Source organism: Heloderma suspectum, chromosome 6 (genome assembly GCF_057233095.1).
Source record: "Heloderma suspectum isolate Gila_16-S chromosome 6, 16-S_ref, whole genome shotgun sequence".
Classification (NCBI taxonomy): domain Eukaryota; kingdom Metazoa; phylum Chordata; class Lepidosauria; order Squamata; family Helodermatidae; genus Heloderma; species Heloderma suspectum.
The window spans coordinates 116,994,347-117,017,644 of NC_139463.1; the positions used below are offsets into that span (position 1 = coordinate 116,994,347).

Genomic DNA, 23,298 nt, shown 5'->3' on the forward strand with positions numbered 1-23,298 from the left:
ACCTCTGGCTCCCCAGTCCTTTTCTGGTACGAGCAGCGTCTACACCAAGCCCCCCAGCTCTTGCTAAACAGCTTTGACGGTCAAGATGAGGAGACCAAAATGCGTCAGAGGGGGTTTTCAGCAAAGCTTGACAAGAAGGAGAAGTCCTTCAATTTGACCAAGGCGTCCGCAGAGCTGACAGACTCGGGCGTCTACTTCTGTGCCTTGAGCGACACTGTGAAGAGAATGACAAGGAGAGCAGGACAAAAACCCACCAGGTGGCAGAGTGCAGAACTTCTCCTCCCTAACATGTTACCCTTCACTAATTCTCAGCAAGTGGATGAATCACAGGCAATGGCTTTTCCATGACATTTTGCAGTCAGCTTTTGGGGGGAAGAGCAACACTTCCAATAATCACCCTTCATTTCAGTATTGATTCATTTCTGTGTTTTATTGACAGCCTACTTCCTGCCCAAAACATGGCACTCAAGGTCATTGACAAGAAAATCCATAATGAAAACAAGATCTTAATTGCAAAGTACAATTAAATTAACAACACAACAATAAAAGAAATAAATAGGACCCACTAATTGAAACCCTTTTCAGCAACAGTCAAGCTCACATGCGAAGGCCTGCCTGAACATAAATATCTTTGCCTATCGGTGGAACGGTCACAGCGGTGCCCTATCCCACCCACTTTCTAATTTTAATGAACAACTTTTCTTACAAGCAGCAGGGAATACTGTCAAATAGGCTTCTGTTGGTGTTGAAAATAGTGGGTTCCAAGGGCTTGTTTAGTGTGCTGGGGCTCAGACCCCACCGTTGCCTTGTAATCAGCCTCTTGGGCAGGATACGTCTCGTATGTCATGCCTCCCATGGCAGCCATTTGGTGGTGGTACTGAGGACAGTTTATCAAATTGCCTAATGTGCTCACAATCCAAAAACGTTGCCTAACCCTTTTTGGCCCAATGAGCTACCAGCTTTTTTTGGAAGCTGCTGTGTGGATTTCAGGCACACGATGGAGATATTGAGCCTGTTTACTGCAAACAATGCTGCCCTAATAGTTCCAAAATAGATGGTTGTGTTCTCTAGACACAGTAAACCCAGGCAGATACTAACCACATCCCGTGGTCTACCACAGGCCACCTGCAAGTTGCTTTAAAAAGCAAAACACCTACCAGCAAAAAGCAGCCTGCATTTCATCAAGTCTTCCCATAGAGTGCAGTGCAAAGCCTAGAAGCTGATCAAAACCAGATTCCTTCTTGATTCTGGCCCGGTTGACCCAGCAATAAAACATGTATCTCCCTTGGATCTTAGCTATGTTAATCATGGCAGTTTTAAGTAAGTGGTTTATTTATTTATTTTATTAAATGCATTAGCTTATTTTCATTATGAAATAATTCCAAAGCGATGGCTGAAGAAATCGCCTCTTTCTGCCTAGGGAGGGCCAGCCATGTTTGTCAGAAACCTTTGCACTCCTTTGGCTGTTTGCTTCTTTTCAGCCAAATGAACAATACAGGACATCTCAATACAGAACAATACAGGAGATTGTCGTTTTCTCCAGAAGAGAGAAAACCCAGACAGACATTAACCACATCCCGTGGTCTCCCTTCCCCCACCTGTAAGTTGCATTACAAAGCAAAACACCTACTAGCAAAAGCGGCCTGCATTTCACCAAATCTTCCCATACAGTGCAGCGCAAAGCCTAGAAGCTGATCAAAACCAGATTCCTTCTTGATTCTGTCCTGGTTGACCAAGGGAAAAAAAATGCATCTCCCTTGCATCTTAGCTATGTTAATCATGGCAGTTTTAGGTGAGTGGTTTACTTATTTATTTTATTAATGGCATTAGCTGCTTTTCATTATGAAATAATTCCAAAGCGATGGCTGAAGAAATTGCCTTTTTCTAGCTTGGGGGAGGGCCAGCCGTGTTTCTTAGAAACCTTTGTACTCCTTTGGCTATTTGCTTCTTTTCAGCCAAATGAACAATACCAGTCGTCTCCAGGTTCAGTGGGTGGATGCCTCAGAGTTCTAGTTCCTGGGCTACTGTGCAGCAGGAGAGGGCTACTCCTGACTTCGCCCCCCAGTTGGGGGCTTCCCACAATCGAAGGAAGTTACATCTAAGTGTACTCTCTGTGTTCTTAACACCCTTGAGGAATCCTTGGAGATTCCAAGACAAATTCAATTATGAAAATCTACATTTGTTGCTGTTGCTGTTGTTGTTGCAGATGGGGCCTACGGAGACTCGGTCACCCAAACTGAAGCTCTTGTTACCCTCCAAGAGGGTCAGCTGGTTTTCCTGCCATGCAGATATGACACCTCCATCTCCCCAGTCCTTTTCTGGTACGAGCAGCATCTACACCAAGCCCCCCAGCTCTTGTTATACAGCCTTGACCATCAAGATGAGGAAACCAAAAAGCATCAGAGGAAGTTTTCAGCAAAGCTTGACAAGAAGGAGAAGTCCTTCAATTTGACCAAGGCATCTGCAGAGCTGAGAGACTCGGGCGTCTACTTCTGTGCCTTGAGCGACACAGTGAAGCGAATGACAAGGAGAGCAGAACAAAAACCCACCCGGTGGCAGAGTGCAGAACTCCTCCTCCCTAACATGTTACCCTTCACTAATTCTCAGCAAGTGGATGAATCACAGGCAATGGCTTTTCCATGACATTTTGCAGACAGCTTTGGGGTGGTAGAGCAACACTTCCAATAATCACCCTTCATTTCAGTATTTATTCATTTCTGTGTTTGATTGACAGCCCACCTTCCTGCCCAAAAAATGGCACTTGAGGTCATTGACAAGAAAATCCAGATTGAAAACAAGATCTTAATTGAAATGTACAAATAAATTAACAACACAACAATAAAATAATTAAATAGGACCCACTAATTAAATCCCTGTTCAGCAACAGTCAAGCTCACATGCCCAGGCCCGCCTGAACATAAACATATTTACTGGTGGAACAGCCACAGAGGTTCCCTGCCCCAACCACTTTTTCATTTTTTTAATCAACACCTTTACTTATCAGCCGCGGGCAATATTGTGAAATTGGCTTCTGTTGGTGTTCAGAACTGTGGGTTCCAAGGGCCTGTTTAGTGTACTCGGGCTCAGACCTTTACCAGGTAGTAACTCTACCTTTACCTTGTAATCAGTCTTTTGGGCAGGATAGTTCTCACACCTTTGGCTATTTGCTTCCTTTCAACCAAATGAACCATACCGGTCATCTCATCTCCATGTTCAGAGGCTGGAACCCTCGGAGTTTTAGCCGCTGGGCTACTGTGCAGCAGGAGTGGCTTATTATTGCCTTCAAGCCCCACTTGTGGGCTTCCCACAATCTAAGGAAATTGTGGATTGAGATCCCAACACAAATTCAATAACCAACGTCTACATTTTGTTGTTGTTGCTGCAGAAAGGGTCTTGAGCGACACAGTGAAGAGCATGACAAGAAGCGTGGGCCAAAAACCCACCCAGTGGAAGAGTGCAGAATTCCTGCTACATGACATTTTACTGTGCACAATTCTCAGCAAATGGATACATCCTCAGGCAATGGATGATACCACTATCCTGGTATCTTTTTGGGGGAAGAGCAAAACTTCTAATAATCACACTTTATTTCAGTATTTATATATGTATTTATTTAATTTACAGCTGACCTTTCTGCCAAGAACAGGCACTCGAGTTGGCTGTTCATAAAATCCAGATTCAAAGCAAAACCTTAATTGAAATGTAACATCAAAACCAAATAAATTAAAAACACAACACAGGGCACAATCCTATGCAGGTTTAGTCAGAAGAAAGTCCTAAAACTCCCAGTATTCCCCTTTCAGGAACAGGCCAGCTTAGATGCCAAGTTCCTGCCTGTCTGAATATAAACATCTTTGCTTATTGGTGGAATAGAGAAAGGGCCAACCTAGGCTCCCTTGACAGAGAGTTCAAAATCCTGGTAGCAGCCACCGAGAAGGCCTTGTGTTGTATCCCTACGAAACCTGCCTTGGATGGCAGTGGGAATGAGAGAATTGCCTCCCCTGAAGATTTTAAAACCTGGGCTGGCTTGTATGGGAGACGGTGGCCTTTCAGGTATCCTTGTTCCAAATACAGGTGTAGTGCTTAGAGAGTTGGACTAGGGAGACATGGTTCTAGTCCCCACTCTGTCATGGAGCTCACTGGGTGACTTCGGCCAGTAACTGACTCTCAGCCTGACCTACCTCACAGGGTTGTTGTGAGGATAAAATTGAAGGGATTAGGATCAGTCATACCACCATGGGGTCCTTGGAGGAAAGGTGGGATACAAAAATAATCAGTAAATAGATAAATTAAAAATATACTTCCTTCAAAATGCTCTCTCTCTCTCTCTCTCTCTGATATCAGCAGCACCCAAAAATTCTTGAACTATTTTCAGGGCCCCTGCTTTCCATTGTAGTGTATGGGGGCATTTTTTATTTTTATTTTTTAAAGTATTTCTTACCATCTATGGTGGCATCAACATCCAATTCTCTTCTTTGTGCTCTCCAGCTGTTGTTTTCTCCCACTCCCAGATTACCCTTGGAATGGTGGTGCGGTCTATAACCATTGCTTCTCCCAAAGAAATTTAGGAGTTGTCCATTTTGTGTGGGTGTCAAGAACTGTTTGAGTGAAATCCTGTGCTCCTTTTAAATCTGTATGATGCCTGCATATTTTTCCACTTCTCAACACAGAATGTTCTTGTTTTTATATTTTTAGCCACTTGAGGGCAATCTAGACCTCCTTCTCATATTCCTTACAGGTAGGGATGTACGGATTCCCCACTGTCCGTTCCAGGGGGAATCCATGGGGTGGGGGGGAGGCGATCTGTTCCTCCCCCCTGGAATCCTCATGGAGCGGCACTGCTCCGTGAGAATTCCGCAGAGCCAAGGGCTGCCCTGTTCCACCATCTGCATGCCCTGGATTCCCCCATTTTTTTCCGGCTCACCCAACTTACATAAAAAATTCTGTAAGTACCACTGAAAAATCCTTTTCGTGCGCCTGCCATCGGTCTCTGTAAGGGTAAAGCCCTTCGCAGGGATTCCCCATGTAACTTCCGGTCACTTGACCTCACCAGATCTGACCTGACCTGACCTCACCAGAGCTGTCCTGACTTCACCTGACCTGACCTCACCTGACCTCACCCCCACAGACAATAAACAGAAAAGATGGAGGATTTCCGTGGATTTCAAGATTCAGCCCCAGCGAAAGAAAGCCTCAGGAAAATGCTTGTAAAAAGCACATTCTTCTTCCTCCTTTTCCGATTTACAGATTTCTTTTCATGATTATTTATGTAAAATCCGCTGTTCAGTGGACAAAAAAAAAAAAAAGGGTCTGGTGAGCTCCGGTCCGAGTCGACTGGGCCGTCCCATTGTGAGGAGGATTCCGCAGACTGGATTTGTCAGAACTTGATCCATTTAAAATTCGGGTGGAATTCTCTGACATCCCTACTTACAGGCTGATCTTTAGGGATGGAGGAGAATTCCACCATGGATTCCAGTGAGGCTGAATGCACAGGCATTCGGCCCCCAGGAATCCGTGGCGGAATGGCCTCCTGCCCCCCCGCCTTCCCCACAGAACCCCCCGGGATGAAGCTTAAGTGGGGCAGATGCAGCGGTGGCTTCGGCAGCGGTGCGGCTGTGGCGGTGCAGCGGCGGTGGAAGGTGCGGCGGCGGCAGACGGTGTGGTGGCGGTGGCAGAAGGTGCAGCGGCGGTGGCAGAAGGTGCGGCAGTGGCAGGGGCAGGGGTGGCAGTGGCGGGGGCAGCGGGGGTGGGGGCAGTGGGGGCAGCTGGTCTCCTGGCTGGCCGCGGCTGTGTGCAGCATACGCAAATGGCGGCGGCTATGGCGGCCACCATTTGCGTTCGCTATTTTTAGCCATTCTAGCCTATGTAAATATTTACATAGGCTAGAACGGTGAAAAATAGCGAACACAAATGGCAGCTGCCGTAGCCGCCGCCATTTGCGTATGCATTTTTTTTACTTTGCTGTGATAGGCTACGTAAATATTTACGTAGCCTATCATGGTTAAATATAGGGACGCAAATGGCGGCAGCTATGGCCACCGCCATTTGCATCCCTGCTGCCCAGCGGCTGGATGTCCGGCTGCCGGCGGAGCCGGCCGGTGGCTCCGCAGAATCCCCATGGAGCAGAGCCGGCTGGGCAGGATTCCGGGGGAAGGGACGGAGCGCCTCCCCCCTGTCGAGGATTCCGGGAGGAGGGATGGAGCGCCTCCCCCCCCACCGTGAAGCAGATCCGCGAAACGGTAAGTGACTTTTGTACATCCCTACTGATCTTCCACTTTTTACAAACAATACACTTCATTTTTTTTTTTTTTTAAAGAACATGATTCAAAGCAATGAGCATACATCACATTAGGGATGGCGGAGAATTCTGCCATGGATTCAAATGAGGCTGAATTCTTTGGAATCCGGCCTCCGGAATCCACAGCGGAACGGCTCCCTTACCTCCACGTCTGGAGGATTCCCTGCAGAATGGCAGTCCAGCTCTGCAGCATTTGTGATACAGTAATGGCGGCCACCATTACCGTATAGCTGGGAGGAATACAGCCGCAAATGGCATATTGGACACCACTTGCGGCCGTAAAGCCCTGAGTTTAACCTGATTGCAGCCTTTTATGGCTCTATTCAGGTAAAACTCAGGGCTTTACGGCTGCAAGTGGCGTCCATTATGCTATTTGTGGCTGTATTCCTCCCAGCAATACGGTAATGGTGGCTGCCATTACCGTCTCGCCAGTGCTATGGAGCTGGAGTGCAGCTCCGTGAAATCCTCCCGACGTGGAGCCACTCCAGAGGATTCCAGGGGCAAGGAATGGATTGCCTCCCCCCCAGGCGGATTCCCCCAAAAACCAGAAGGTAGGGATTCCATCCATCCCTACATCACATATTAGCAGGAAGTTGACGAGGACGTCTGCCTCACCTGCTATCTTTTCAGTCATGAGAACAAAGGGGAAAGAAATTAGGAAGATTTTGCAAAATCAAACTGGCAACTTTGTGCAAATCACATGCGAATACACATCTAGCAATTTGCAAGTATTTTTGGAGGACCCGTACTCGTCCTTGGGGCTTTGAATGGGGCACACACCTTGAAAGAGAATTTCGCTAATGCTAAATATCTACTGTAAGAAGATCTGGGGCTCAAAGCTGCCTTCCAACCTGCAAGCTCTTATCCCAGATGTGCAATCCAAGCTGTAGAGGTATTTTATGAATTTACAAGTCTGCAACCACTAAGCACTGTATCCATACATGGTCCTGGAACTGCACAGATCATCTTTCCGTAATCCAGGCTCCAACTGTGTCACAAGCACACCATACATACAACATAGCATACATCTAAACCAGGGGTCCCCAACCATTTGGGGTCAGTTAGCGCATTTGGGATTTTGAAAATGACATGGGTGTTCTCACCAAAAGGCTGCCATGGGAGTGTGGACAGTCACAAAACACCCATTCCCTAGAAGGCAAACTGTGGAGATCGAAAGAGAAAGTAACTTACCCAAGAAAGAGGAAGAGGAGGAGGAGAACAGGGCAGAGGTGGGGTTTGAGTTCCACTCTTGGGAACCCACGGTTTTCTGTACAAAGTGATGAGGCTCAGAGACAAGTAACTTGGGCAGTCATAGGAACATAGGCAGTGGCCTTATACTGAGTCAGACCATTGGACCATCCAGCCCAGTAATGTCGACACTGATTGGCAGCAGCTCTCCGGGGTTTCAGGCAGGATTCTTTCCTCGCCCTACCTGGAGAAGCCGGGGATCAAACCTGGGACCTTCTCCATGCAAAGTAGATGCTCTACCACACTGAGCTACTTGCCATGTGGGTCCCCCGAGGCAGTCATCATAATGAAGGGGTCCTGCAGGCCGACACTTTGGTTTGCAGAATGTCAGCCTCCCCATTTTTTCTAATGAATTAAAATATATAAATAAAATAAGTTCAGGAGGGGCAAGAAAGCACCAAGGGAGGCTTCCACAGGCACCATCTCTGGAGACCCCCAATCTAAGCCATTCAAATCCATCCATCTATCATCCATCTCTGATATGATATGACAGTGGGTTGCATCGAGGGTTGTCCTTCTGCAGGCAGAAAGCATCTTCTGTTAGCAGAAGGCTGTTTTTAAGCTTTGCAGACTTGGGAGGCCTGAAGATTTCTTTGGAATAAGATGTGCAGTTGGGTGTTTGATTCTCCCATTCCCCTAAGGGTCAAATGATGCATTACGTTCATTGAATAGCTGTCAGGATTGAACCTGGGCTCCTTGCGGAGACTGAAGAATCTGAATCAGAATCAGAACCAGAGGCAAAGTGTGAAGGAGAAGACATGGGTCAGAATGCCAGGGAGGAAATTTCCAAGAAGCATTAGGAGTCAGAGAAGAATCTTCCCAAGGGCCCGATAATCAGGTGGGCCAGGCACAGATACTGCTTCTCTCTTCTGTGTAGAGCAGTGTCCAAATGGCCTCTTGCAATTCTCCACCTGACTTGTGGGCAGAGAAATTTGGGAGACAATTTCACCGAATTTCTCCAGGGGGCGGAGAAAGTCTCTACAATTCCTCACACTTAGGGCTCCCCATTGGCAGGGCTTGTACCTTCTTTCTTTCTTTCTTGGTAAGGTGTTTGGGGGTTTTCATGCTGTGACAGCGTCAACCATCTTGGCAGGCTGGCCCCCAGTTTTCATCCACTGCAATGCAGGTGGGGCAGTATTGCATCTAGCTCCAGGGATGAGGTGGAGCTGGTGCTCTGCCAAAATCTGTCTTCCTATTTCCTGAATTTTTCTCCCCCCATGAAAGCGGCTTCCATTGTTCTGCCTCATTCAGGATGATTTATAATGTATTTTTGTGGTGTTTTTGAGCTTTCCTCATCACAGCTAGCCTCCCAGGCTGCCTACATGTCCTGATCTGGAAGAAAAAAAAAGAAAAAAAGAAGCCCTATGGGAGGATTTGCCCCATGATCCCTTCCACTGGGATTTAATTGAAGTGTGGGAAGCTGAGGAGGCCACAGGCTTCCAGAGAGATGATTGTACAATGAAAAACAGGACATGATCCCTCCTCGATCACCTCCTAAGCAAGGTGAGCCCAAGAAACCCAAACCCAACCCATGATAATGTCTCCAAAATTTCTTCACCACTGAATTTCTTTTCAGAAGCAATTGCTCTTCTATCAAATTGAATGGGAATGGCCGAAAAACATGTGGGGGAAATTTTCAGCACAGCGCTTGTTCTGTGGGAAAGAAGTAAGTCACAGAGGGGGAGTCTTGACAGACGCACGGGCACGATGTCACGCCAAGAGGGTGGAGTAAATGGGGGAATTGAGATGCTCTACCAGATCAGCCAGTCATCGGAGACAATTGGGGGAAGACCCACCCTGAGGGAGGGCCTGAGGAAGCCTTTCTACTTCTGTATAGGATGTATAATGTTAGATGAGCAGCAGCTCTCTGTCCCACTGTAGTTCCTTTCTCACAGAGAACTTGAGAGAAGCTCATTAGGGCCAGACAGTTTAGGCTCATTAGGAGCAGGCAGTTTAGGGCAGTTTAAGCTCATTTGGGTCAGGCAGTTTAGGGCAGTTTAGGCTAATTAGAGCCAGACAGTTTAGGCTCATTTGGGTCAGGCAGTTTAGGGCAGTTTAAGCTAATTAGGGCCTGGGAGTTTAGGGCAGTTTAGGCTCATTTGGGTCAGGCAGTTTTGGGGCAGTTTAAGCTAATTAGGGCCAGGCAGTTTGGGGCAGTTTAAGCTCTAGAACTGTACTGCCTGAAGACCAACTGTTTTGCACAAGAAAGGGCTACTCATTTGCAGATCAAGTCTCTGTCTGGTGAGTCCACACTGGGTGGGGAGGATTAAGCCTTACCCCATTTGCTTCCCCCAATCCCCCACCCCCAACTGCATAGGGATTAAAAAAAAGAAGAAAATGCTCTATTGGAATCAATGGAGGCTTTAAAAAATCCCTGAGCTTAGGTGGGGGTGGGGATTCAGGCAGTAAATGGGGGTGAGGAGAAGACATTTTAATCCTCCCCTCCCATTACATGCTGGTCCTGATCTGAACTGGGGTCACACACAGTTACATTAAGTAAAGAAAAAGTTCAGGCTCAGCTACATGCTGTGCAATGTGTAGTTTGACCCCCAAAGGCTTGTTTTTCATGTGCATTATACTCCACTTCCCCAATCCCCACTAGATGGCACAAGAGCGTATTCCTTCCTAGCGCAAAGAGATATGAGTGAGTAGCATGTTTAAATTCTTGGCTGGGGGATTGATTGCTCCACTTTGCTTCCCAAACTCCTTCCTCATACAGTGTTTGCACCACCACTCTGTGCATTAGCAGATGTGACTGCCCTTCTCTTGTGTTTTATAAAGCTTGCCTTCAAAAGTTTGGACCCCATCCATGACTGCGAGCTGATGCAAAGTTGACTCCATTGACGTCACTCTACAGAAAAAAGCAGAAAACCACAAGCGGTTAAACTCGCACCGGAAGGAAGGAAGATAACCTTGACAAGGCAGCTCTGCTTTCTAATGCTGCAGAATGCAGGTAGAACCTGCTGGCGGGGAGAGACCCTGAGAAGCAGCCGGCAAATGAGGAGATGATCATTTGAAATCCAACCCAGCTTCAAAGACATTAGATCTCGGCGTGCAGATTCCTCGCCATGATCTTCGCATCAGCTTTTATTATGTTATTGACATTCACTTCAAGTGAGTAGCATTTTTATTCACATGTCTTTGTCTATTTCCTCACCTGTTGAAACAATGACAAAGACAGTAGCCATCAGAATCTCCATTGCTGAGGACCAACAGGGGGTTATTGCCTTCATGACTTGCTCATGGACTTCCCAGAGGCACCTGGTTGGCCATTGTGGGAAAACAGGATGCTAAACTCGATCTGCCTTTGGTCAGGTCTCCAAGACTCCTCTTTCATTTTTTTCTACCCGCCCCATTCAGTGTTCCCACTGAATGCCCAGTACATTGTGTTTCTTCTAGGATTGCATCTTCTATCCTTTACTTAAAATACATGGCTCAACAACACTACAAGTGTTGCGTAAAACATCTCAGAGACATTCTAATGGTTATGTGTCTCTGTCTCCTCCTCCTCCTCCTCTCTCTGTCTCTCTCTTCACCTGGCTGGTCATGGAAATTTCTCATTTCATCCTTGACCGGTTTCCCTTTTTTTTGTTTTCCAGCGTAGTCAATGTCTTCAGTGTAATCATTCAAAATTGAACATGGTAGCACTGGTATGAAGCTTAAATGGAAGGTAGATGAGAGCCAGTGTGGCATAGTGGTTAGGGTGTTGGACTGGGACTCAGGAGATCTGGGTTCTAGTCCCCACTCAGCCATAGAATCATAGAATCATAGAATAGTAGGATTGGAAGGGGCCTACAAGGCCATCGAGTCCAACCCCCTGCTCAATGCAGGAATCCAAGTCAGAGCATCCCTGACAGGTGGCTGTCCAGCCTCATCTTGAATGCCTCCAGTGTGGGAGAGCCCACCACCTCCCTAGGGAATTGGTTCCATTGTCGTATTGCTCTAACAGTCAGGAAGTTTTTCCTGATGTTCAGCCGGAATCTGGCTTCCTGTAACTTGAGCCCATGATTCCGTGTCCTGCATTCTGGGATGATCAAGAAGAGATCCTGGCCTTCTTCTCTGTGACAACCTTTCAAGTACTTGAAGAACGCTATCATATCTCCCCCCAGTCTTCTCTTCTCAAGGCTAAACAGGCCCAGTTCTTTCAGTCTCTCTTCATAGGGCTTTGTTTCCAGTCCCCTGATCATCTTTGTTGCCCTCCTCTGAACCCTCTCCAGTTTGTCTGCATCTTTCTTAAAGTGCGGTGCCCAGAACACAGTACTCCAGATGAGGCCTAACCAGTGCTGAGTAGAGGGGAACTAGTACTTCCCGGGATTTGGAAGCTATGCTTCTATTAATGCAGCCCAAAAGAGCATTTGCCTTTTTTGCAGCCACATTACATTGTTGGCTCATATTCAGCTTGTGATCGACAACAATTCCAAGATCCTTCTCGCTTGTAGTGTTGTTGAGCCATGTATCCCCCATCTTGTAACTGTGCATTTGGTTTCTTTTTCCTAGGTGCAGAACTTGGCATTTCTCCCTATTCAATTTCATTCTGTTGTTTTCTGCCCAGCGCTCCAGTCTATCCAGATCACTTTGAATTTTGTTTCTGTCTTCCAAAGTATTAGCTATCCTGCCCAATTTTGTGTCATCTGCAAATTTGATCAGCATTCCCTGCACCTCCTCCTCCAAGTCATTAATCAAAATGTTGAAGAGCACTGGGCCCAGGACTGAGCCCTGCGGTACCCCACTCGTTACCTCTCCCCAGTTTGAGAAGGTCCCATTGATAAGCACTCTTTGAGTCCGTTTCTGTAGCCAACTGTGGATCCACCGGATCGTTGTTTCATCTAGCCCACTTTGAGCTAGTTTGCTCATCAGGATATCGTGGGGCACTTTGTCGAAAGCTTTGCTGAAGTTGAGGTATATGATGTCTGCAGCATTCCCACGGTCTACAAGGGAGGTTACTTGATCCAAAAATGAGATCAGATTTGTCTGGCAGGACTTGTTCTTGACGAATCCATGTTGGCTTCGAGTCATCACGGCATTGTTGTCAAGGTGCTTCCAGATGGATTGCTTTATCATCTGCTCCAGAACGTTCCCTGGAAAATTCCATGAGAATTTTCCATGAAGCTCACTGGGTGACTTTGGGCCAGACACTGAATCTTAGCCTAACCTTCCTCACAGGGTTGTGAGGATAACATGGAGAAGAGGGGGACCATGTAAGGTGCCTTGGGTTCCTTGAAGGAAAAAGGATATACATGAAATAAATAAATACATAAGATGAGAAGTGTAAGGGAACCAAACAAAAAGAAGGAACAAGACAAGATCTTGCTAGAGAATCACTCTCCGTCCTCTTCTCACCTGGTCCATCAGTCTTCTCTTACCAAAGGGAAACAGGATCAGAAAAGAAGGTGGATCCGATCCTTGGGGTGGGGGTCCCAATGTGGGGTGTCTTTGCACAGTTTCGGCTTTCTCCCACATTAGGACATCTTTGTGTGGATAGTGTTGGTGGATCAGTGATGCAGCCCTCTTGTAAGGAAAGAGTGTGAGTGTTCAGCTGGTGTGCCAATGAATATCTCAGATTATCTGTATCTGTTTAGGTCAGGGGTACACAACCTTAAGCCTGGGGACCCAATCTGTCCCTCCCTGGTTCTGTAGATGGCCATGCCCCCTTCCCCTGACCCCACCTCCTTTCACCAGCCATGGATGGTTTGCTGGCTTCCCAGCTTTTGTGTAGTTTTCTTCCCTTTATAAAAAGTTGAAATGCTTCTCCCAAGTAAGAGCTTGAAGAGAGCTTTGGCTATTGGCAGTATAGAAATGTAATAAAATAAATAAATAAATCGGCTAAAATGTGCTGGTAATTTTGGCCCTTTTGCCTTCAGTCCTGCCCGCCACTGGAATGCAGCCCCCGAGAACTTCTCAGAAATGGAATTCAGGCCTTGGGCTGGAAGAGGGTCAACACCCCTGGATTAGGTACATCCAGGGTCCTGACAACAGGGCTCTCTGCCTTTTGCTGTGAGAAGCACCTCAAGAAAACACTCAACATACAAAAAAGCTCTGTGTTCAGGTCCAGGTGATTATCAGGATGAGGCTCTAGCTAGTCCAAATCCAACCTGATTACTGAGCAGAATATAAGATCCTCTTCATGTTCACTTTTGTGTAATAGAAACTTATTTTGAGTGGTAGATGACAGAAATTTCTCCACTGTTATCAAGAGCTCTGTTGCCAGGTACTGGTATAGCCAACTAATTTATTAGTTAATAGGTTGGAGGGCAACCGGATGGGTGTGTCAGCACTCAGGGTCATGCAAGAAATCTATCCAGTTCTGAAATTCCACTTTCCTTCCTCTCCTCCCCTTACAAAAGGCACTTCCAAGGTTTCAAGCAAAGAGTCTTCATATGCTCTCTGTGTTTATTTCTCAGTGTTTCTGACATCCCTTAGACTCCCTGGAGATTCTCTGCCAAATTCAATAACCAATTTCCACATTTTTAAGTTTTTGTTTGGTTTTTGCAGGAAAGGTCCATGGAGACTCTGTCAACCAAACAGATGCTCTTGTTTCCATCCAAGTAGGACAGCCTCTTTGGCTGCACTGCAGATATGACACCTCTTACGTCCCAACACTTTTCTGGTACGAGCAACGCTCACGCGATGCCCCTCAGCTTTTGCTATCCACCTACGGCAGTCAAGATGAGAAGGCCCCAAAGCAGCAGAGGATGTTTTCAGCAAAGCTGGACAAAAAGGAGAAGTCCTTCCATTTGAGAAAGGCATCCGTTGAGCTGAGAGACACTGCTGTCTACTTCTGTGCCTTGAGCGCCACAGTGAAGAGAATGACAAAGAGAGCATGACAAAAACCCACCCAGTGGCAGAGTGTAAAACTCCTGCTATAGAAAACATAACCAGATGTTTCAGTGCACCAGTTCTCAGCAAGTTCACACATTATCATAATTATTACTAGTATTTTATTTACATTTATATGCTGTCTAGTAGCTAGAGCTCTCTGGGCAGTTTACAAAAGACAGAAATACAATATAAAACATGATATAAAAACCATTTACAAACCACTCAATAATAAAACCCCAGGCCCAGTAAAAAAACCCATTATCATATGCTGTCAAATGCCTGGGAGCAGAGGGAAATCTTAACCTGACCCAGAAAATATGGCATTGTTCGCACCAGGCAGAGCTCAGTGGAGAAGGCATTCCATAACCAATGTCACATTGAAGTTACATGGCAAATTACATTGATTGCTATGAGATGTTGATTGCGTATGCATATTTTATATTATTTTGTATAGTTAACTTTTCTGGTACAACCAACATCCATGCAGCACCATGAAATAAACCAAACAACCCTTGAGAGACAGTGTAGTATAGTGGCTAGAGTGCTGGACTGAGATTCAGGAGATCTGGGTTCTAGTCCCTATTTGGCCCTGAAGCTGACTGGGTGACTTAGGGCCAGTCACTGACTCTCACCCAAACCTGCCTCACAAGGATTTTGTGAAGATAAAATGGAGAGGAGGGGGCAATATCAGCCACCTTGGGTTCCTTGCAAGAGGAAAAAGGTGGGATATAAATGTAATAAAAAATAAAAATAAATTTTAAAATTCAGTGGACTTACTTGCCATCCCATGCCCTCAGAATGCCCCTTTTCATGATACCTATTTAGGGGCAGACTGAAATGTCTAATATTCGAACACACAAAACAGAAAAGACATGACCTCCAATTACAACTCAACAAAAACATACAACATGCAAGGGACCCATACAGAACTGCAACTAATCAATATATTGCATAAAAGAAATATATGGAGGGAGCAATCCTATGGCTGCTAGTCAGTGGCTAGATGGCCATAGGATATGTGGTTTTCCGGGAACTGACCTCGGAGCGGTTCCCAGAGAACTGACCTTCCCCCCCCACCCCACTTTCGTGCTGCCTTGCAGGCAGCATGGAATGGCCCCATGCTTGGAAGAGGAGTGTGGAGAGGCCAAAATGGGGCATTCCGGTGGGCGTTCCAGGGCAAGGAAGGTGGAAATGCCGGTACGACACATGCTATGTGTCATCCGGCAGCATCCTCCCCTGCTCTGCCTTCCCTCAGCTGTCTAGCCACAAATGCAGGGCAGGAGAAGCGTGGAGGGAATGATCCCCTCCATGCTTCTCCTGCCCTGCATTGGATACGCGGTCGCCTCTGAGTTCGGAGGCAGCCCCCTATCCCCATAGGATTGTGCCCTTAGTGGTTTATAAATGTGCATAAACAAATAAGGCACAATTGATTATGCACACCAAATTACAGAAGAAGTAAATATTTCCAATGCATATGCATCATATCAGAGCAGTCCAATGGAATATTCAAACTTTCCACAGAATTCAGCATGGGGTGGGTGTGATATCAGGCCACCCCCAATTTTCAGCAACAACAGTTTATTTGTGTGCTGCTGTTCCATGGTAAAACCATGCTGGAAGTGGCTTACAGCAAAAGTGATATAAAGTACATCAATATTTCCAGATAATGAGTTAACAATTAGAAGTCATAACAGAATTTAAATAATCATACCAGTAGGCCAAACATCTCACAATCTATACATTAATATTATACAATCCACTAGTAATTTTGGCAAATTCTTATCACAACTGAGCTGAAACAAAATTATCACTCATCTGCACCAGACAAATTCAATAGCTGCAGCTATTTCCAGCATGAATTATTAGGCGAGAAAGAACTTGAGACTCTTGAGAGTAAAAAAAAAATCCAATGCAGGAGAAAGCAAAACGGACCGATTCTAGTTGAGAATTGTTTGAGAGAAATCCTGAGCTCCTTTTAAATCTGTAATACAGATGCATCTCAAAGCTTTTGCCCTTCTGAACATCAAAGATGTCTTCTTGTGATACTTTTAGTCACTAGAGGGAAACCTAGAGCCAGCCAAGCTGCACCATTGATTTAATATGGAGGAGGAGTACATCCATTTATATTGACCATGCATTACATTCCAAAAAGCAGGTAAGTAAGAGAACATTTACATCAGTGAATATTAAAGAGCTTTCCAATACAAAGTTTATCCCTATAACAACTTCCTCCCAAAAGGAGGCAACTATCAGTCATTTCCAAAACATGTGAATAAAAGAAGCATTAACTGCATTACACCTTTAACAATTAACTGAGTTTGACAAACCTTTATTAAAAACAATTATTTCAAGTTGTTTTTGCTGGCAAAAATCCAAATATATATTTTTCCTAATGTGCTTGAAACACACATGGTAAAAAAAGACACACCCCACAAAGATCCATTCCTGGGGTTTGTAGAAAAACTTCATAATATGGGAAGGATATTGGGTTTAGACTTCCTTTAGTCCATCAGGGTCAAGTTTGAGATTTTTGAATGACATGTTTGAATACCAAATTTCACGTCAGTGTCATGTTTGTCTGCAACTATGTTTTGGTTCCAATTATCCATAAACAGTACTGATTAAAAAAAAAATCCACAATGGGCAGCACTCTTGAAGCATAAACCATTACACCATGATCAAAGAGTAGATCCAAGGTGTTGAACCTTAGGCCTGTGGGCTGCATCTGGCACACCGGGGGTCCAGTCTGGCCTGCTGGGGTTCTCCATATAGCCATGCCCCTTTTCCCTGGTCCCACCTCTGTGGGAAGCACCAAGTTAGGGAAAGTTGGAGTAAAGGCTTGTGGAGAAGTGTGGAAAAATACCAGAAAGTGTATAGTGTTAGGAAGCAAGAACTAAGGTCTCCCTCAAGACTAGAGTGTGATAAAAACATTGCAAAGCATGGTGAACTAAATGAAGGCCAAATGAGAGCTGCATAGAGTGTGTAGAAGGAGTTGCCCTGTGTGTAGAACTTTGGGTCAAGATGTACCCTAAACTGGAAAATTCCAGTTTAGTGAGCTGCTTAAGAATATGTGCTTTTGTTTTTCTGATAACCTGGTGTACAAGAAATGGCTGGTGTGTGCTGAACTGCTTCCCTTGCTTACGCCTTTGCTCTATAGTTTTAATCTCTGAGCACGCACAGATGTACGTGCGCTATGTAAAGAAAAGGATATAACCTTGTGGAATGTGTCAACCCATTGCATACAACCCATTAAGTCCATATTAAGAAGAAAAGAAAATGTGGAAGAAACGGATTTGTCCATCCAGGCCCCGGGCTTTGAGGTACTGGCACTGAAGAGTCTGGGTTTGATGTCTTATGTAGTTAACCATGTTAGTGCTAAATTAGGGTCGCTACCTTTTTCTGACAGGTTCCTCATCTTTAACAGCTACATGGGAGGCAGGTACAACATAGGCCTTGAATGTGGCTGGTGCAGACGGGCGAGAACTTCATTTCAGTTCATTTGTTTTAAATAATAATTTACCAGAATTTAAACAGCACTTTTTATTCGGGAGTGAAAGAAACTGAGATTTGTTTTTTCTAAAAAATATCAAAAGTGAGAGAAAGTAAAATTGACAGATTCACCCATAGCTAGACTCAACTAAATCTTGATTATTTATCTCTCTTCTTGCATGCCACCATGCTGATTTTTTTTTCTTTGCAAAAGAGGGGATATAAATACCAGATATAGGCAAATGTGAGCTTCACCTTTGTCATCTTCTTCTCTTCCTACAATTTGGGTAGAGAAAATGGAAGAAATCTCTCTGTACCTTTTAGCCCAGCGACAGGCAACATAGTGTCTGTGGGCTGGGCACCAATGCACTTCTAGACACCTTTCTTGGCACCCACCAAGGTGCCCTACTCCTCCAAAATATATATTTTTAAAATGAACACATTTTCTTACCAGCAGCTGGGATTACTGTGAAATAGGTTCCTGTTGGTTTGGAAAACTGTGGGTTCAAAGGTGTTCATAGAATCATAGAACCACAGAATAGTAGAGTTGGAAGGGGCCTACAAGGCCATCGAGTCCAACCCCCTGCTCAATGCAGGAATCCAAGTCAGAGCATCCCTGACAGATGGCTGTCCAGCCTCATCTTGAACGCCTCCAGTGTGGGAGAGCCCACCACCTCCCTAGGAAATTGGTTCCATTGTCGTATTGCTCTAACAGGCAGGACGTTTTTCCTGATGTGCAGCCGGAATCTGGCTTCCTGTTGTTTAGTGTGTTGGGGCTCAGCCCCCACTTCGGCCTTTGGGCCAGGTTCCGTGTGCTTTGCCTTGCCTCCCATGGCAACCATTGGTGCCCAGGACAGTTTCTCCGTTTGCCAATTGTGCCCACAGTCCAAAAACATTGCCTGCCCCCTTTTTAGCCCAATTAGCTACTAGCTTGCTTTTGAAGCTTCTGTGTGGATTTCAGACACACGGTGGAGAAGTTGAGCCGATTCCTCTTAGTAGTTATAGAACATATTACTGTGTTCTCTAGAACACAGAAAACCCAGTCAGATGCTAACCACATGCTGTGGTTTACCATCCGTCATCTTTAAGTTGCTTTAAAACATACACAGACACACTACTTACCAGGAGGCAGTCTGCATTTCATGCGATCTTCTCATAGAGTTCAGTGCAAAGCCTAGAAGCTGATCAAAGCTAGATTCATTTTTGATTCTGTCGTGCTTGATCCAGAAAAAAGAAATGTCTCTCCTTTGGACCTTGGCTTTGTTAATCATGGCAGTCTTAAGTAAGTGATCTATCTATCTATCTATCTATCTATCTATCTATCTATCTATCGTCTATCTGTCTATCGTCTATCTGTCTATCATCTGTCTGTCTATCTATCTATCTATCTATCTATCTATCACTATCATCATCATCATCATCATCATCATCATCTATTAAATGTATTAGCCACTTTTCATTATAAAATATTCCCAAAGTAATAGTTGATGCATTCCCCCCTTTAATGTCTTGACCACTTTTTCAATTCACAGACACTCCTACTGCTCATGATTCTTTATCCTTCATGTTTAATAATCTCAGTGCTTCTCTGGAGAGGCCTGGTCTAATCTCACACAAAATGAAGTGGTATAGCCCAGAGGTGATAGACTGGGTATGGCATGCTGAAGGAGGGGTATGCAATTCCACAGCCCCACCAAATCTCATTGGAAGCGAAAACCAGCCACATCTCTGCTTTGCTAGTCTTCTACTGGTGTGACATTCATCTTTATTTAGTGAAGCATTTTAAAAAACTGTTCTTCTACCTGAAGTCCATTTTACCACTTCTGGACTATTCCTGCATCCTTCAGCTGTATGTATAAACTGGGAATCAATCTGTCAACATTCTTACTCAATAGATGAGATGTTCCCTTTGAGCACCTCTCATTCTGTTTGTGTGCATAATGTTGACTTGGATCAAAAGCAGAAGAGTGACATTTTAAAATGAAATGTCCTCTGTAACCAGGTCGGTGTCTATATTTAGATTTGAGAAGCAAAACCCCAACAAAGAATGAAATATATAACCCAAACAGGGCAATCCTATGCATGTTTAGGATTGAAGTCGCAAAAGAGGTGAACCCATTTTGAAGCAGCTCTTTTATTCTTATGTGGTGTGCGTGCTTAGGGTTACCAGGCTGTAACAGACAACAGGTTTACAGTCAATCTGATAGCCCCAAAGAAGTGTTGGACTAGTGCAGTTTTTCATCCCTGCAAGTTACACACTGGACCTGTTCTGACATCACACTAAGCCATGGTGGTTGGGGAATTTCTGATAACCACAGTGCCTTTGTGTGTTGCTTGGGGGAAGAGAACCATGTTCCATGTCATTACTAAGCCACCCCGGGTAACCACCCCCTGCAAAAGGTTTAAGGGCCCCCAGGTTGGCTTACCATTAGATTTGGCAGGCTCCCCGGTGGCTTAAACAGACTCCGGAGAAGCTTCAGACTGTGACCATAGTGTCTGCTGGCTAGACCAGCCACCACTGCGGGTGGCACTCTATTCACCACAGACTTCCTCAGTGGTCACATGGCCATTCCAGTTGATGGAGTGGCTGCCAGGAGTCCATTCATGCCACAGAGGACATCAGGATGCGAGCAAACCACTCAGGTAAGTTCGCCCAGTAGCTGGCAGGCGGGGGGATAGCAGAGCCACACAGTACTGTGTGGTTTCTTGTTGTCTGACAGGCCCATGTGTAGTGGTTCTGCTTTCCCCCCTTCATAGATCCTGTAACCACCGTCCCCCTGTGCACGTGTAAATAGGCCCACTGTTTTAAAACTGAAATGATTCACTAGAAGCAAAGTGCCCCAGAGCAGATTGGCAGCTGTCAATTCACTCAGGCCCATGTAACCACCTAATATAATCTCTCCTTCCGTTATTTTCTCTCCAGGAGGTAGCCATGGGTTATCAGTGACCCAGAACGAAGACACTGTGACCATCACCCAAGGAGAACCTATCTCTGTCAACTGTAGTCATGACTCATCTGCCTACTATCTATTCTGGTACATTCAGTCACCTGGCCAGCCACCAAAGCTTTTCCTGAGGGATCTTGGAGATGATCCCTCAGATGAGGGACGTATTCAAGGCTTCAGAATGATGAAGGATGAAAAACAGAAGAGCTTCAGTATGGTGAAACCCAGCAGCCAGCTGAATGATGCTGCGGTCTATTTCTGTGCTGCGAGTGACACAGTGAGACGGGTTAGAAGGGAAGTCAAGCAAAAACATGCAAGAGGAAAGACACAGAGTGATGCAACAGCACTCACAATAGATTCAGGGATCCAAGCTGCAGTCCTCCGCATATTTACCCCAAAGGTAAGACCTATGCAAGCTGGGGGACTTTGTTGCAAGTAGGGATGTACGAAAGTGACTTACCTGTTCGCGGATTATGTTGATGGTGGGGGGGGGGAGGTGTTCTGTCCCTCCCCCCGGAATCCTGACCGGCGGGAGAGGCGCTCCGTTCCTCCCCCCGGAATCCTCGAATGGCTGGCTGTGCTCTGCGGCAGCTCCGCGGAGCAGCCGGCCAGGCCTGGCCTGGCCAGGCCAGAGCCGTCCGCAGCCGGATTTCTGGCCGCAGAGGGCTCTGGGTAAAAAAACAAAAACAAAACAAAAACAAAACAACCGCGTACGCAAATGGCGGTGGCTACGTCCGCTGCCATTTACGTTCCTTCTTTTTGGCCGTCTTAATCTATGTAAATATTTACGTAGAATGTGATGGCAAAAATCAAGGGGAACGCAAATAGCGTAGTGGGCGCTATTTGTGTCCCTTTTTCATTCACCATTTTAGCCTACGTAAATCTTTATGTAGGCTAAAATGGTGAATCAAAAGGGGACACAAATAGCGCACGCTACGCTATTTGTGTTCCCCTTTATTTTCGCCGTCATAGTCTACGTAAATATTTACATAGATTAAGACGGTAAAAAGAAGGAACGCAAATGGCGGCGGCCGTAGCCGCCACCATTTGCGTACGCGTTTTTTTTTAACCCCACCCCCAACCATGATAGGCTACATAAATCTTTACGTAGCCTATCACGTCTTTTTTTTTTCCCCAGAAGCCTGGAAATGGCGGCGGCGGCAGCCAGTCAGAAGACCGCCCCCCGCCGCCGCCACTGGAGCCGTTGCCGGAGCCGCCGCCGGCCTTAAGATCCGCCCCAGGTAAGTCTCGTCCCAGGGGAGATCCCTGGGGGGGATCCGCGGGGGGACGGGGGGGCAGGCTGTTCTGCCACAAATTTCGGGGGGCTGAATGCCAGTGCATTTGGCCTCACCGAGATCCGTGGCGGAATTCTCTGACATCCCTAGTTGCAAGTCTATACATGCATGATCTCGCTACATAGTTCAAATCTCTTTCTTTTCCAGCTTGAAAACCAACACGCTCTACTTGGGTATTTGTAGGGAAGGGTGAATCTCTCAGTTTCGCTTTCTCTGGCTTTGGAATTTTTCAAATCTCGCATGCATTATCTCCCAGAAACAGCTATCTCTAGCTTTGAGAAGACCATGTTTGCTGGAGTGATATCTAGGGATGTACGAAAGTCACTTACCTGGTCTCGCAGCTTGCTTCGCGGTGGGGGGGAGGCGCTTCGCTTCTCCCCCTGAAGTTCAGGCCGAGGGGGGGGAGGCTTCCCGCCTCGCCCGGCTGAAATTCAGGCCGGGGGGGAGGCTTCCCGCCTCGCCCGGCCGAAATTCAGGCCGGGGAGAAGCGCCCCGTCTCCCTGGCCGTGAACTTCAACAGAAAAGTAAAAAAACAACAACAACGCCCCGTGATAGGCTACGTGACGATTTACGTAGCCTATCACGGCTAGATCTGCAAAGTCAGCCGTGATAGGCTACGTTAATCGTCACGTAGCCTATCACGGGTGACTTAAAAAAAAAAAAAAGCGCGTACGCAAATGGCGGCCCCCATAGGGAGCCGCCATTCACGTTCCTTATTTGGTCGCTGTAGTCTACGTAAAGATTTACATAGACTACGGTGAAAATAAGGGCAACGCAAATAGCGTTGCCCTTATTTTTGCCGTAGTCTACGTAATCTTTACGTAGACTACAGCGACCAAATAAGGAACGCGAATGGCGGCTCCCTATGGTGGCCACCATTAGCCGTATGGGCTTTTTTTTTTTTAAGTCACCCGTGATAGGCTACGTGACGATTTACGTAGCCTATCACGGCTGACTTTGCAAATCTAGTTGTGATAGGCTATGTTAATCGTCACGTAGCCTATCACGGGGGCTTTTTTTTTTTTTACTTTTCTTGGAATGGCGGTGGCGGCAGCCGGTCAAAAGACCGGCTGCCGCCCCCGCCCCTGTCGAAGCCCTGCCGAACCGCCGCTGCGACCCGCCACCGGGAGCGACATTCGGGAAAGGTAAGTCCCATCCCGGGGTTGGTGCGGGGGGCGGGGGGGTGCTGATTATTTCTCCCCAA

General features: G+C 46.2%; 1 protein-coding gene and 1 gene segment (V, D, J or C); both read left to right on the forward strand.

Moving 5' to 3' along the window:
* The window catches only part of LOC146342781 (T-cell receptor alpha chain constant-like), a 430,194-nt gene that overhangs the window by 74,064 nt on the left and 332,832 nt on the right, over nucleotides 1-23,298 (forward strand).
* Nucleotides 1,663-3,476, forward strand: LOC146342782 (uncharacterized). Its single transcript, XM_084807078.1, has 4 exons — nucleotides 1,663-1,792; nucleotides 2,207-2,625; nucleotides 3,129-3,295; nucleotides 3,386-3,476. The coding sequence occupies exons 1-4, from the start codon at nucleotides 1,747-1,749 to the stop codon at nucleotides 3,474-3,476; spliced, it is 723 nt and encodes a 240-aa protein (XP_084663204.1). The 5' UTR covers nucleotides 1,663-1,746.